This window comes from Aspergillus saccharolyticus (genome assembly GCF_003184585.1).
Source record: "Aspergillus saccharolyticus JOP 1030-1 unplaced genomic scaffold BP01scaffold_22, whole genome shotgun sequence".
Classification (NCBI taxonomy): domain Eukaryota; kingdom Fungi; phylum Ascomycota; class Eurotiomycetes; order Eurotiales; family Aspergillaceae; genus Aspergillus; species Aspergillus saccharolyticus.
The window spans coordinates 1-13,674 of record NW_020290632.1 but is presented as its reverse complement, the minus strand read 5'-3'; the positions used below and the strand labels follow the sequence as shown (position 1 = coordinate 13,674).

Below are 13,674 nucleotides of genomic sequence, written 5' to 3'. Positions count from 1 at the left end.
TACCCCCCGAACAGCAGGGTCGCGACTACTGCAAGCTCAACGCTGGGCTGGAAGCCATAAATGTTGATACTATTACCCATATCCTATTTTCAAAAGGACTGTTCACACATAAAACGATTAAGCAATTATGGAGAGACCACGGATGGGAGACAAAATGAGCGTACTGAGTGACAGATGGCAGACCACTAGGGACTACCAGCTCACCACGTCTTATCATGTATGCCGCATCTTTCTCTGCTGCCTATCCCTTCCACCCGAATTCGGTCTCTCAACAGTACGGCTTAGACTGAGCTCCTGTATCCAATTACATTCTCTTCGACATAGCTTTATTTCGATGAAGCAGATGCGAGACCGAGAACGGAAGCGAAAGCGAAAACGAAAACGAAGCGGGCCCTCGCTGAGCTATAAATAGCACCGCCGCGCAATAGCGATCACAGCCTGGCTTTGGCGGAGAATCGATAGATAACATCCCCGAAACTCCCACCAGGGAAGACATATAGCCACTTAAATTCCTCGTCGCTAGTATTCATGACCGAGTGTTCCGCATCTCCAGGAATGAATACAGCTGTACCCTTCTCGACAGGGTGGGACTGCCCATCAATCGTCACCGTTGCTCGACCTTCGAGGACATAGTACAACTCGGCTTGAGTGTGGCGGTGGGCGCAAAGACAGCCCGTATGCGGAGGGCAGACTGCTATCCCAGCAGACAAGTCGCTTGTTGGTGTGTTGGGTTGAGTAAATAGAGTACGCCAGGTGAGATCGCCATGGGAGGGATCGGGGAACGATTCCGAGGGCAGAGCAGAAATAGCATTTGGAGAGAAGATGACTGGCTTGATTTTCAAAGGAGACATGGTGCTTCAATGTGTCATGTCAATGCCGTGCGGTCTACGACATTGAATGGGCAATGCGACCGACTTTATAGGAGACGAGACAATTGGACGATGAGTGCAATCTCGTGGTGAGAAACAGTCCCTTTTCCGGTATAAATATGCGGAGAAAAGAGGGGTTTTTCTGTCTGAGCTGCAGATACCACTGCATTATCAGGGACAGTTAATCTGTTTTAGGCGATATCTGCCTATCCATCGAGCCCTGAAGGTACCAATCGGCCTGTTGCGCTACGGATGCAGCGCACAAGAGCATTTGCATTGAAGCATGCCTGATCCCCGCGTCGCACTCTTCGCCATCGGCGTCAAAAGCACTGGACATTGATCCGACCTATGCTGCTTCGGCGACTTCTGGTCGCAGTTTTTGCGGTCGCTGCCTGGCTTGAGCTTTCCGCTCTTTACTGCATATGTCTATCACAAGTTGAATTGCGGTTGGAGAAGCTTCGTGCTGTTTCTAAATTGGATTGAGAATTGGATTGCTTGCACCGACCCTGCTCTGGATCAACGGGCCATCGGTGCGCAGAAGAAGTCAGTATGCGACCCGAGTGTAGGTTCCTATCGAGCATGAAATCTCGTCGAACGCCAGAGACCATTCAGTATTGACGCAATACTTGCTCATCCTCACGGCTACCATTGACTTATGGTCTCATCGCGTCTACACAGCGACCGGGGTGACGCGGCGGTTCTTCCTCGCCTCCTTCACAGCATCCGTGGGCGGGACTCTGCTATATGGAGTTCGATACGCCAGGCTCGTGCAGGAGGCCAAAAAGGTGTATGAACATGGCAATTGCTGAATTGAAATTCTCTGTACCGTGTCTCTTCGCATATTACCCTCTTTGTTTGAGTACTCTGATGTAGAATGTAGAGTATGTTGGCGCGGCGGAAATCTCTTCCCGCAATACCCGCACGCAGGGGTCTTGGGGCTGTGGGGCGATGCGCGATATTTTCCACATTCTAGACGCTCTCGAACTTTCTGAGCGGCCACTCGTTATCATTGACGCACCGAAGGGCATTAGATTGAGGCAGCTCATATAAATGAAGGTTGAGTGGACAGGGTGAGGTTGTTGAACTATGCATGACCACCCTAGCAGACAGCCGCTACGCTTGCTGAGTGGTATTCAGTACAGCATGGACTCTGCAGGTATGTCTTCGATGGCACACTGTATTTATCAAGTGAGTACCGTACATGCCAGTGAAGCTAGTTGTTCTGCACAGACTGGTACATTAACAACCCATCAGAGCTCGGATGACGACAGTCGTCCCTCAAGCACAGTCTCCGACACAAACTCACGAATATCTTCACCAGAGACACCGTCGCATCAAAAATCTGCAGACCCTGTATTGCTACACTACAACAAATTAACAGGCCTCGACAGCTCACCCACCTCCAGACCATGCACACACTCGACGGACCGCCCGAATCCGAGAGTAAGCCGCCCGATCACAGGCTCTTCTTCGCATAACCCATCAGCCGCAACGGCGCGAGAACTCAAGAGAAGCTTCCGAGCATTGTCCTGTCACCATCAGAAACTGCAGCAAAAACACGCGGAGTTGATGAAGAGGTGCCAAGAGAAAGACCATCAGATAGCATGTCTCAATGCGCAGATCGGTGTGCTGGAAAGCGAATTGTATCTGACGCGGCTCGCATACAGCGATGATGCCTTTGATCCGCTCCAGACCTCGTTGAATCAGTATGATATCCGGCCAACAGGGGATGCGGCTGGCAGAGAACAGTCTTCCTGCGACGTTGCCATGACTACGCCCTAATCATGATGGGCCTTGGGACTTTGAATGCCTCGGCTGCTGTCGGGTTTGCCATTTGCTGGACCGAGAGCGCCGAGCCAATCCCGAGCATATTCCGAGTTGTATCGTCCAAGATGCATCTACGTGGATTAAGGTGAAAGTTCGGACTTGCAACTGAGCTCTTAACCTGAAACAGGGTTCGGGCTAGTCTGTAGCGCTAGCGACAGATTGCCTGAGTGGGGCTATCTTTTCCTGCCCTCAAGGTTTGTCTGTTGTATGAGTACGAGGGAGATGAACAACCAGACTGGGAACAGTCGCATATGCTATACCGGGCCAATTATGGCCGCGAGATCGCATCCTGGCCCGAGTGGAGAGAAAGGGAATGTAATCTGATTGCGACACGTATCAAGCCATTCGTCATGGAACACATACACCGTTATCCTATAAACCCCGTCGGTGATGCACACCATCGTCGCCTGCACCGAGGGGGGTTGACCTGAACCTACAAGGGTTTCTGGGCAGCTACAACCAGAAAATCAAATATGGGGTGGATCTCTCCTTTCAAGGACTCGGCTCGAACTCCAGCATTGAGTGCATCGACATCCTCGGGCTTCCAGCCCAGTACATCGATGAAGAGCTGCGCCGTGAATCCCTCGACCCCCTCAACAAAGTTGATTCGCATGAAACTGCCACATTCCTTCAGTCGGGCATCCTTCGGCCACGGTCCGATGGGTAATTTGAATTTATGTGTTTGCACATTCGCAAAACCAGCATCGCGGACCCAGCCCTCAAACGAGGGGGCTGGATCCAAGGTCTGCCCGACTCTGGCCCCGCCTTCTATCAAGCCTTCCATCATCTTCACCATCCAGCTATCGGGTTTGAGGCTGCCGTCCTCTGAGTAGAGGGAGTTGATCGATTCTTGCAGTTCCAGCCAACCTCCTGGCACCAGATTGTCATAGCATTGCTGGATCAGCCGCGGCCAGTCCCGGATGGACCCGGCCATGTATCGGCAATGAATGTAGTCGTACGGCTTGCTCTCTACCCAGTCCTTTTCCACATCGTCCACCACGAAATGCACGTTGGGCGGCACCCAGGAGGGTTGAATCGGGCTCAGGTCATTGCCGACGATTTTCGCGATCGACGGGTTCTCGTCGCCCATCTGGATTGCCCACAGTCCCGTGCCGGTGCCGATGTCCAGTATTCGCTTGCCGTTAGGGTCGATAGGCGCCAGGAACAGGCGATCATTGAGCAGTCGGTAGAACACATGATGGATCATATCCAACCGGTCCTGTTCGGGCTTGTCGTTGGGGAAGGGATAGCTCCCGGACTGGTATGCGTGATACCGGCGGCCATGCCTGTATTCATACTTTAGCACACTCGAGCTCAGCGAAGTGGTCGATGAGGATGTGCCTGCGAGACTCGGATCATCTTCCTCCACATCAACTTCAATGGGATGGTCGCTTGCACGATGAGCCATGTTGGGTTGGGGTGCTAGGGTTTCATTAGATGGGAAAAAGCACGATTGCAGGGGGGCCCCAGGGCGTGTGGGAATTGTGACAGGGGACAGGGAAGATACGCATAGTCTGAATGGCACCACGTTGCCACTCACATGGCTGACGGAAATTCATCTTTTTCCGCGCCGTTAGTGCATGAGACTATCCAAGATGTAGTTAGTGAAGCCCGAGTCTAACAGTTAGTGTGATCCTGTCATCCTGTCAGAGCCTATGTGGTGCTTATCATGCATGAATTGCTCCACCTTAGGAGGAGTGCTGATTGGACTATCATGTACATTCGTATCGAGTGAATTTCTGCTGATAAATCCCTGAAGAATAACTAAGGAGTACTGAAATGCCGTGATCCACGAACTGCCACCGAGGATCATCCACTTTGATATTTCAGACCACGACTCCGCGACTGAAATTGCTCCCATCGCTGAAATATACCAGTAGCGCAGTCCATACGAACCCTCAACAACCAAAAATACTGCTAGACTCCATAGCCCCAATGGACTATTCAGCCACGCAAATGATTCCGGCAATACTGTTAGCGCAGAAAGGCGAAGACCACCGTGCAACCAGACCCGAGAAACCGAGAGACCCTAAGATGTCAGTACATAGCTCTTAGTGCCTTGTGCAGCAGCTACAGGATCTTGTACTATAGAGTACATGAAGCACCGCGTATCCTGCCTCGGCACAGCCATTGGCAAAGCCCCCCGACACTCAGCAATAGCTGGCAGACCACCGCTCCTCAAGAGTACGCAAGAGACGGGCCGATCTCACCGGTAAAGAACCAGATGACCGGTCAGAAGTGCGATGATCTCAACGATGAGAATTAAAGTTTTCAATGGCAGATTCCGCTAGACAAGAGGCCTGTGGTGCCGTTCTTTGAGAGCATGCTTGATAGCAGCGTAGATGATTGCAAAGTTAATTCCCAGACTGACCTGGGCCGCGGCCTGTTCGATGAGACTGCGCGATGGGTCAAACAGGCCTGATCCAATCTTCAAGCAATGTTGGAACAAAAAGTCATAATGGTCATTGCATACGTCTGGTCTCGGAAGGAGACGTGGACCATGCTGATAGAGTTAATCGTATAACCCAGCCCCATGCCGAGGACGAAGAGATCAGCGCTGGGCTTGACATCTTGATAGGCTTGAGGTGCCTTTGTGGCCTCGAATCCGTCTATTTTAGTGAGCGGTTGGTCGATGAGGCGATGAGCGCAAATCATGGATTCTCGAATTCAAGAGGCCTGACGCTTCTCCAGTCCTGGGTCGAGTTGACAGCCACGGTTTTTGCAACAAGCTGGCAGATCTTACGAATTCAAATTCATCAGCAGTAGACACCTCGTGCGACATGTCATGTCAGAGGGTTGGGAATTTGCAACCTCATGTTATGCAGACATCATGAGGTGTGGCGTAAAATCTCTGACTTTGAGGATTTGGGGCGAGGTTATCGTCTGCTGCCCTCACAATGTATACTTAGATGATAGCCCAAATCCGAAACTCCAGAATTATTGCTTGCAGCTCATGAAAGGGGAACACGTTTGGTCGGCGAGTGCTGGTTAGACGACTCTAGTAGAGGGTTATTGCACAAAGGTGGAATCCGACCCCATGACGGATTGATCGATACGAGATACTTGTTTGAAGGCACTGGCTGACTGAAGGTTCGGGTTTCGAAAGTATGCACAAAGTATTTCAAGTCAGTCGACCAGGAAGTGCGCAAGTCAGATGATAGAAGAGCCTGCTCGAAAGCCATTTTTATCGATCTAAATTCTCTATTCTATACCGACTAACGTACTGGCGCAGATCAAAACCTCCTCTCATCTACAGTATCTGCGATTATGAACTGCTTACTTCTCTCCACCGCCGAGATTCATCGCTGCACTGACACAGGCGAGATGACTGAACGCTTGAGGCATGTTTCCGATCTGCTCCCCGGAGGAAGCAACCTCTTCCGAGAACATGCCCAGGTGGTTCGCGAACGACAAAATGCTGTCAAATTGTGAGGTGGCTGTTCTCCGCAGCTGTTTAAAGAACTGGTTATGCGGGAGATATTCCTTGGATCGAGCAGCCTAAATTACCCCAGTTGAGAGATGCGTTAGATGGGGAACGGACGAAGAAAACGCATCAGATTGGGTAAGACATACACGCATCATAGCCTCGACCAGCCAGAAGGTAACCATTAGGAATGCCCCTTCATTTCCTCCAACTCCTGTCGGGTTGGTTAGTATCCTAGCCATCGAGAGCATTACGCACTCCCGAGAATTTACTTACCGTCATCAATCTTTCCTGTATCATATCGTGATACCATATTCGCGACACTCAGCCCTCCACGCGCCGGGGGTTCCATGATCTTCTGGATGGTGCTCAAGAGGCGCGGGTCATTGGGCGCAATGAAAAAGACGAGCGGGGCAATGAGCACTGCTGCGTCCAGGGCATCGCGATTCTCGTAGCTCATGCAAAAGAAGCCTTTTTCCGCGTTATAACCCTTGGTCATGATTTCATCATACAATTCATCTCGTTCCTGCATCCATCGTGCTCGCCCGGGACAGGGCAGATTGGAGCGCTTCTCTGCCAGTCTGATGCCGCGATCCAACGCCACCCACAGCATGATCTTGGAGTAAACAAAGTTTTGCGGAGGTCCGCGGACTTCCCAGATGGATTGGTCTGGCTGGTGGCGAACCTCAATCACAAAATCCACCATGCGACGAATGGCGAGCCAGTGGTCGTAGGAGATATCTGCCGCATGCTTGTTGTAGAGATAGATGCTGTCCATGAGTTCCCCGTAGATGTCGAGCTGGACATGAGTCGCAGCCCCGTTGCCAATCCGGACCGGTCGGCTGCCGCGGTAACCCTCGAGATGATCGAGTTCCATCTCCGGAATCTCGCGTTCGCCGTGAATGGTCACCATGATGGGCAAGAAGGGATCTCCCGGCTTGGCGGGATGGGATAAGGGTGGGAAGATGCGATCGAAAATGAAGTTGATGTACGACTCCGCCTCCTCGGGGTAGCCGTTCTTTAGAAAGACATAGACGGTGAATGCTGCGTCGCGCACCCAGGAGTAGCGATAGTCCCAGTTGCGGCTGCCACCAATGTGCTCGGGGAGAGAAAAAGTCGGTGCGGCCACGATAGCGCCTGTGGGTTTGTAGGTGAGCAGCTTGAGCACCAGCAGACTTCGTTCCACCTGCTCGCGATAATGTCCGCGGAAGGTGCACTTGCTTGTCCAGTCAGACCAAAAGTCTCCTGTCGTTCGCTCCAGGCGTTTCAGCTCAGGAGCCAACAATGAGGCACTGGTGGTGATGGATTCCTGATCGTGCAGAAGTAAAGTGATCGACTGACCCTCCCTCAAAGTGACCTTGCCGACTAAACCAGTGCCCAGATGACCGGGTCTCTCCGATAGTTGCAGTTCGGGTTTCAGATGCGTGTCTGCAGCCGATTCCCCATTATCCACGAGGAGACTAACTTGAAGTCGCTGTCCCGCGGTCTGAAAGTGTACCCGGTGCACTCCATCACCTTGTGACAAGTGGGCAGTATGGGGGTCGCGGGCGTAATTGAACGCGGGGAAAATCTCAATATCGATCTCCATCTGGCCCCGAACGCATTCGGCTTTGCGGATCAGACCGGAGCGACAGTTATGGGGCTGATCAGCGATTCGGGATTGAGCGCAACGACACCACTCAGGCAAGTCTTGGACTCCCAGCACTGGAGGCTTGGGTTTGGTGATGGGGAAATAGTCGAGAATGTTGATGACTCCCTCATCGTGGATCCAGCGGGTTTCCAGCATGTTGGTGTAGGGGCGATAGCGTTGTTTACTCAAAGGATTATGCAGACCACGACTGGGAGTGATGGAGAAATGACCCCCCTTGCTCTTGTCCAGGATGCGACAGAAGATGGAGGGCGAGTCGAAGACCGGCCAGCACATGGAGTCAATACTGCCATTCTTGCTGACCAGGGCACAGGTGTGCATGTCGCCCACCAGGCCATAGTCTTCGAGGCCACAGTACTCCTTGTGGCTTTGCATGGATGGGATTGTGTCAAGGATTGTTGATGATGGTGAAGAGAAAACAATAGATGAAAGGATGTTGTAGAGAAAGAAGAAACTTACCTCACAGACAAGAGAGAGAGAGAGAGAGAGAGAGAGAGAGAGAGAGAGAATCTCAGACGGACAGACAGAGAGAAACAAAGAATACAAACCACTCGGAAGGACAGTCAGGTGACGTCACCACCCCGTATTCCCCCCGTATTTCCCCCGTATTCATTGCTGAGCCCCACAAGGGAATGCATATCATATCATATCATATCTATGTCTAGATTACAGTACGGAGTACGGAGTACTACTACTAGCATAAGGTGAGGTATGTTTGTATGGAGTTTGTTTCAACTGGATGGGTTTCCAATGCATCCGCACCGTCAGCTACTCCTCCTCCTTCTCCTTCTCCTCTGCTTCCTCCCTCAACCTCTTCCGAACTGCCCCCTGCACCTCGTGTACAATGGATGCTGCACTTTTGACCTCATGAATCAGCCCAATGGAGGCTCCAGCGTAGGTAGCCAGTCGGCCAGAGGGACCCCAGCCACTATCTCCAGCCTGCAAGGCTTGGTCATGTAGCTCTCTGAGCTCATCAAACGGGCGCCCCTGTTGGTGGTCGATGAAGGACTGGTTGATGATGGTCCGGGGGCTGTATTCAGTCGGCCAGCCCGTAGTCCCACGTAGATGATTGTACACTAGAGTCTTGGTCGTGGAAGCAGCTCCATCACTGGCGCGTACGATTTCCTGCTGGTATCCGCTACTGATGCGGGCCTCTTGGGAGGCGAGAAATCGCGTCCCCATCACCACCCCCGACGCTCCCAAACAGCGAGCAGCGGAGGCACCGCGCCCGTCAGCAATGCCTCCTGCAGCAAAGAGAGGGATTCGTCCAGCCACCAAGTCGTCGACCTCGGGGAGCAGAGTGATCAGCCCCAGCCCATCGTGAGCGCGACCGTGGCCGCCGGCCTCGGCTCCCTGCACGACAATGACATCGGGCCATTCCTGGCCGCGCAGCAGCTCCCTTACTTCAGCCAGAGTCCCAATTTGAATCCAGATTTGGGTTTTGGCGGACACGGTGCGAATGCGACGTGACCATAGCTCGTAGTCTCGTTGGGGATCGCGAGGGGCGTATAGCCATGCGGCACACGGCTTGTATCGCTCAATGGCGGCGATGGCCGTCTCCTGGTCATCGCTCCACAGCTGAAACCCCACTCCCACAGGAAGAAGAGGAATTTTTGACCACGGAGGCGATTGCTGCAGTGATTTGACCCGGTCGGAAATCTCTTGCAAATCGGTCAGGAGATGGTGGGTTTGGACTCCAGGGCCCAAAAACCCGAGGCCCCCCGCCTGTGAGACGCTGACTGCCAACGCCGGGCCCGCCATCACACGCATCGGGGCGCTGACCACAAAAGGGGCCGTCATCCATGGATAAGTGCGGTGCAGGAGTGATGCCAGATGCTGAGAGTGACCCATGATTATAATAGGAGGGAAAAATGATGCATGATGGATTGAGTAGACGTATTACTATCTTTATAGAGGGATGAGGTGGAAGATGACGTTTCGTCTGCGGATATTGCGGGATCGCCCCTCCCGCCAATAGGAAACTGAAAACAGAGTGCTCTACTTACTACTACCTTGAGATATAATGCATATAATTTATAATTGATCTACACTATATGGTAAAGACACTGCAGAATTCGGATTAGGACTATCAATATATATAGGTTATCAAGAAGTACCTCTCAAAATGACCTCCAATTAGTACACCAAGCCACAGTCAATCTTATAATATAATTATATTCAGCCAAGAAAGTATCCCTATCCACCCTAACAAAGGGCATTCTTGCCACAGGCCGAATTGCAGAAAGTAAATAGTCCAGAGACTTCGCAGTAATAGCTGATAAAGTATTGCAAAATTCACTCTGGACCTTCTCAACCCACACCACGACCAACATATCAAGCACACCCTGACCGGAGTGCAATCCTCGATCTCCCTCTCTACAGCTCCGGTATATCATGATAGAATCCAAGCTCCAGCATCCGTTATTCCCCACAGCTCGTATGCCTCTACTATCTTCTCCCTTTGAGGCAGTCTTTATCGCAACCCCACATTCCAACCACTTCCAAAGCGCGCTTATGGCCCTAGAAGCGGGAAAGCATGTCTTGGTCGAGAAGGCCATACGGTCAATGCCGTACAAGAGCGGGATTTCTTAAGATCCGCAGAAGAAAAGCGTCTGTTCCTCATAGATGGCTTGTGGACCAGGTTTTAAACCCGCGGGTTGTGCATTTCGCGAGGTATTGAGCGAGGTGGGCAACGGGTGAAGAGTGTGGGTGGATAATGGGCTGGGAATGGATGTCGAGAGCCAATTTTCGGCTGGGAGAGAGACTGATCACACTGGGATTGGCGGGCGGAGAGCTGCGGGATTATATATATCACCTTCTGACTGACCCAAGTGCTGTGCTGGTATTGACTGCTTTTATGCTTTCAGCGGGGATCTACTCGTTGAGTCGGGTGTTCCAGACTCTGGGTCCACAAAGGAGTTATACACCTAGCTTATTGACATCAATCATGACCAAGCACGATGAAGCAGAGATCAACAAGCGTATCGCTAGCCTACTCAGGTTTCTAATCCACAAGGGTTGGTCTGATGGACCTTCATCAGACCTAGGATGGGGCCCGGTAGGCATTCTGATTGGCTGGTATATAATCTACAAGGGTTGGGTCTAATAAATCTTCATCAGACCTAGGATGGGGCCCGGTAGGCATTCTGATTGGCTGGTATATCTCCAGATACAATTCATCAGACTAATATAATATAATAGATTAGAAGAGGAAGTAACTAGCTAAATTACTTAAAATTATACTAGATTATAGAAGTATTACTTATTATTACAGGATAGATGGATTGTACTGATTGAAATATACCTTTGAATAAGAAGAAATAGCTGGAGAGCTATTTTATCTATTTATATAAAATTCTTTTAGATATGTGCGAACTAAGCTAGCGCTAGTTTAGTATATAGTATGTAAGGCCTCAGGCACCAACTGGTGCCTAAAGCTGAGCTCTATATTAGGACCTGGGTTCTATAATAGAAGCCCCCCTCTCCTTCCTTATCTCTCTTCGTGGTTTGTATTTGTATGATTGGTGGTGTAGGTTTAGGGTAATAGTTCTATACTTTAGTTTCCTTCCCAGGCGGTGTTATGGCTGGTTAGTAGATAGTATAAGTACAGGTAGGACTTATTTTATTTACTATTATTTTCTCTGTTGTATAATTCCTCTTAATCTAGTAAATCTGATAGTTCTCTAGTAAATAGAACTTTCTTCGTATAGCTTATATAACTGGTTCTGGGGATATAGTTAGGCTTAGCTATTAGCTTTATATAGAATATATAAAGTACTATATAAGAAGACCATCCCTCCTCTAAGTTAGTTCTTTTTTTTTTTTTTTTTTTTTTAAGTATCTTCTCTTTCTTCTTAGTTTGTCCCTCTTCTACTTATATAATTTACTATTATCTCTTTCTTCTACTGCATAATGTCTTCTTTTTCTAGTTCTAGAGCTGATAAGTCTAACTAATTAGATAATTCTCTTAGTTCTATTTATTATAATTCCTCTTAAACTTCTACTTCTGTCTTTAATTATAATTTACTCTTTATTTCTGTGTGCTATTCAACCACCTATAATACTTATACTAGTAATCCTGAGTATTGGGTTACTGTATGACTTTTAGTATATAGAAATAAGGCTTTGCTTTAACTTTATTATACTCAGGACTAGTAGCATGTTTGGCGCTTTTCTTATTATAAATTTAAGATAAGAGCTGATGCTCTTACTATTGCTTAGATAAGGTAACCCAGTATTTCTATATAAAAAGCTAATATTATTAGATATATACTAGGTACTCCTCTTATATTAATAGCCTTCTAATTATATCTTATGATTTAGTTGTGCTATATCACTGCGAGTATAATAATTAAATAAAATTTCAATAGACTATTTAACTATCTAAATAATAGAGAGGTGCTTGTACTGGGTATAAGTTTAAGAATTATAGTATTTATTATAGATACTATGATCTGGATAAGTCTAAGTATAAGTCTATAGCTATTACTACTCTCTCTTATAATATTATTAAAGAGTTGACTGACTGAATATAGTATATAATAGAATTTAGTTTAGTAGTAGCTGATTTTTTTTATTAGATTAAGCAAAGCTTTCTCTAGTTAGTTTAGAGAAATAAGAGATTTCTTAATTTTCTTTCTTTTCTTCTTTTTTTTTATTTTTTTTTCTTTTGATTTATAGAATTAGAACTAAAGAAGAGTTATTAGTAAGTAATAGTTTTTTATTATTATTTATTATTATTTTTTTCTTTTCTCCCTTTTTTTTTTTTTTTTTTTTTTTTTTTTTTTTTTTATATAATATTAGTTAGGGTTTGGTGGGGTCTATAGCTGCCATCTTGCGGCAGCTTCTGTATTATTAAGTACTGAGACTGGTTCCTAGGTTAGTTCTATATAGTCTTTCTATTTAACTAGGTACTATAGTTGATTCTTTTAGCCTCTTATTATATTTTATTTATTAAGAATCTCTTTAACTTTATACTCTTCTTCTCTATTAACTATTATAGATAATAGTTGTGTATCTTCTTATAGCTGTAAGAGCAGTGTATTATTGGCTATAGGATAAAGTAGATTAATATAGAAAATAGAATAGATTTCTTTTAGGATATCGAGTCGTACAGTATATAATCCTATTTTTTCTAAAATAGTATACTTTATATTCTTCCAGTCCAGCTTCTTGCTCAGGTAGTTTATTTGAATATTTTGTAGATTTAGCTATATTTAATTACTCTTCTAGTACAAAGGGGTGGCTTAACAGGATTTATTAGTCTATCTCTCTGTAGTCTACTAAGTATAGGTGATGGCATCTTAGGCCTAGTCTAGAGTATTATATATCTTCTGTATAATTACATCTCCTTATCAGATAGGACTAGAGGAGGCTATTTCTAGATCTATACTGTATATAGTCTCTTAGTATATTATACTCAGCTTGTACCCGTGGCTTAAGAAAAATAATAAGAACCCAGTAACTGTACTTATATAGCTGTTGATTACTAGTTCAGCTAAAGATAATAGTTTAATCTAGTTCTTCTGGTTATAATTTATATAAGCTCTTAGATAGGCTTTGACTATACTATTTATATATTCTATTACTCTATTAGTTTAAGAATAATATACTATAGATAACTATCTATTAATTTCTAGTAGATTATATATTCTTTTCCACATCCGGCTAGTAAACTGGATATCTTAATCTAATATTAAGATTCTTAGTAGCTTATATTATTTAAGAACTATTTTAAGTAGTATCTTAGCTGTAGCTTCTATAATAATCTTCTTTATTATATAGAGTATTATTTCTTTTATTAGCTTATCTATAACTATAAGAAGATTTATATATGACTTGCTATTAGATAAATTAGTAATAAAATCTATAATTAGCTCTTACTATAATTAGTCTGGTATTAGTAG

General features: G+C 47.0%; 6 protein-coding genes across 6 annotated transcripts; 1 reads left to right on the top strand and 5 right to left on the bottom strand.

Moving 5' to 3' along the window:
• Nucleotides 1–172: 172 nt before the first annotated feature.
• Nucleotides 173–1,066, bottom strand: BP01DRAFT_87428 (cupin domain-containing protein). The gene has a single exon (XM_025580191.1). The coding sequence runs from the start codon at nucleotides 849–851 to the stop codon at nucleotides 432–434; it is 420 nt and encodes a 139-aa protein (XP_025430004.1). The 5' UTR covers nucleotides 852–1,066; the 3' UTR covers nucleotides 173–431.
• A 650-nt stretch (nucleotides 1,067–1,716) lies between these two features.
• BP01DRAFT_87498 (uncharacterized protein) lies at nucleotides 1,717–2,890 on the top strand. Its single transcript, XM_025580192.1, has 2 exons — nucleotides 1,717–2,057; nucleotides 2,124–2,890. Exons 1-2 carry the CDS (start codon nucleotides 1,956–1,958, stop codon nucleotides 2,649–2,651), a joined length of 630 nt encoding a protein of 209 aa, XP_025430003.1. The 5' UTR covers nucleotides 1,717–1,955; the 3' UTR covers nucleotides 2,652–2,890.
• Nucleotides 2,891–3,003: 113 nt separating this feature from the next.
• BP01DRAFT_357957 (class I SAM-dependent methyltransferase) lies at nucleotides 3,004–4,173 on the bottom strand. The gene has a single exon (XM_025575316.1). The coding sequence runs from the start codon at nucleotides 4,102–4,104 to the stop codon at nucleotides 3,130–3,132; it is 975 nt and encodes a 324-aa protein (XP_025430002.1). The 5' UTR covers nucleotides 4,105–4,173; the 3' UTR covers nucleotides 3,004–3,129.
• Nucleotides 4,174–4,983: 810 nt separating this feature from the next.
• On the bottom strand, nucleotides 4,984–5,519 carry BP01DRAFT_392850 (uncharacterized protein; the record flags this gene model as incomplete). Its single annotated transcript, XM_025578178.1, has 2 exons — nucleotides 5,170–5,519; nucleotides 4,984–5,092 (listed from the first exon to the last, which is right to left on the bottom strand). Exons 1-2 carry the CDS (start codon nucleotides 5,349–5,351, stop codon nucleotides 4,984–4,986), a joined length of 291 nt encoding a protein of 96 aa, XP_025430001.1. The 5' UTR covers nucleotides 5,352–5,519.
• A 358-nt stretch (nucleotides 5,520–5,877) lies between these two features.
• BP01DRAFT_357954 (glycoside hydrolase family 15 protein) lies at nucleotides 5,878–8,232 on the bottom strand. The gene is made up of 3 exons (XM_025575315.1): nucleotides 6,397–8,232; nucleotides 6,270–6,334; nucleotides 5,878–6,194 (listed from the first exon to the last, which is right to left on the bottom strand). The coding sequence occupies exons 1-3, from the start codon at nucleotides 8,141–8,143 to the stop codon at nucleotides 5,973–5,975; spliced, it is 2,034 nt and encodes a 677-aa protein (XP_025430000.1). The 5' UTR covers nucleotides 8,144–8,232; the 3' UTR covers nucleotides 5,878–5,972.
• Nucleotides 8,233–8,474: 242 nt separating this feature from the next.
• BP01DRAFT_357953 (nitronate monooxygenase) lies at nucleotides 8,475–9,610 on the bottom strand. The gene has a single exon (XM_025575314.1). The coding sequence runs from the start codon at nucleotides 9,527–9,529 to the stop codon at nucleotides 8,537–8,539; it is 993 nt and encodes a 330-aa protein (XP_025429999.1). The 5' UTR covers nucleotides 9,530–9,610; the 3' UTR covers nucleotides 8,475–8,536.
• Nucleotides 9,611–13,674: the final 4,064 nt, after the last annotated feature.

What these genes read in the sequence shown, in the direction of transcription:
- BP01DRAFT_357954 (XM_025575315.1), bottom strand. Translation starts at nt 8,143, where the DNA reads ATGCAAAGCCACAAGGAGTACTGTGGCCTCGAAGACTATGGCCTGGTG. An exon ending in TACAGGAAAGATTGATGACG is followed by an intron (nt 6,335 to 6,396) that starts GTAAGTAAATTC and finishes CCAACCCGACAG; the next exon opens with GAGTTGGAGGAAATGAAGGG. An exon ending in TGGTCGAGGCTATGATGCGT is followed by an intron (nt 6,195 to 6,269) that starts GTATGTCTTACC and finishes GGGGTAATTTAG; the next exon opens with GCTGCTCGATCCAAGGAATA.
- BP01DRAFT_357957 (XM_025575316.1), bottom strand. Translation starts at nt 4,104, where the DNA reads ATGGCTCATCGTGCAAGCGACCATCCCATTGAAGTTGATGTGGAGGAA.
- BP01DRAFT_357953 (XM_025575314.1), bottom strand. Translation starts at nt 9,529, where the DNA reads ATGGCGGGCCCGGCGTTGGCAGTCAGCGTCTCACAGGCGGGGGGCCTC.
- BP01DRAFT_87428 (XM_025580191.1), bottom strand. Translation starts at nt 851, where the DNA reads ATGTCTCCTTTGAAAATCAAGCCAGTCATCTTCTCTCCAAATGCTATT.
- BP01DRAFT_87498 (XM_025580192.1), top strand. Translation starts at nt 1,956, where the DNA reads ATGCATGACCACCCTAGCAGACAGCCGCTACGCTTGCTGAGTGGTATT. An exon ending in TGGCACACTGTATTTATCAA is followed by an intron (nt 2,058 to 2,123) that starts GTGAGTACCGTA and finishes ACAACCCATCAG; the next exon opens with AGCTCGGATGACGACAGTCG.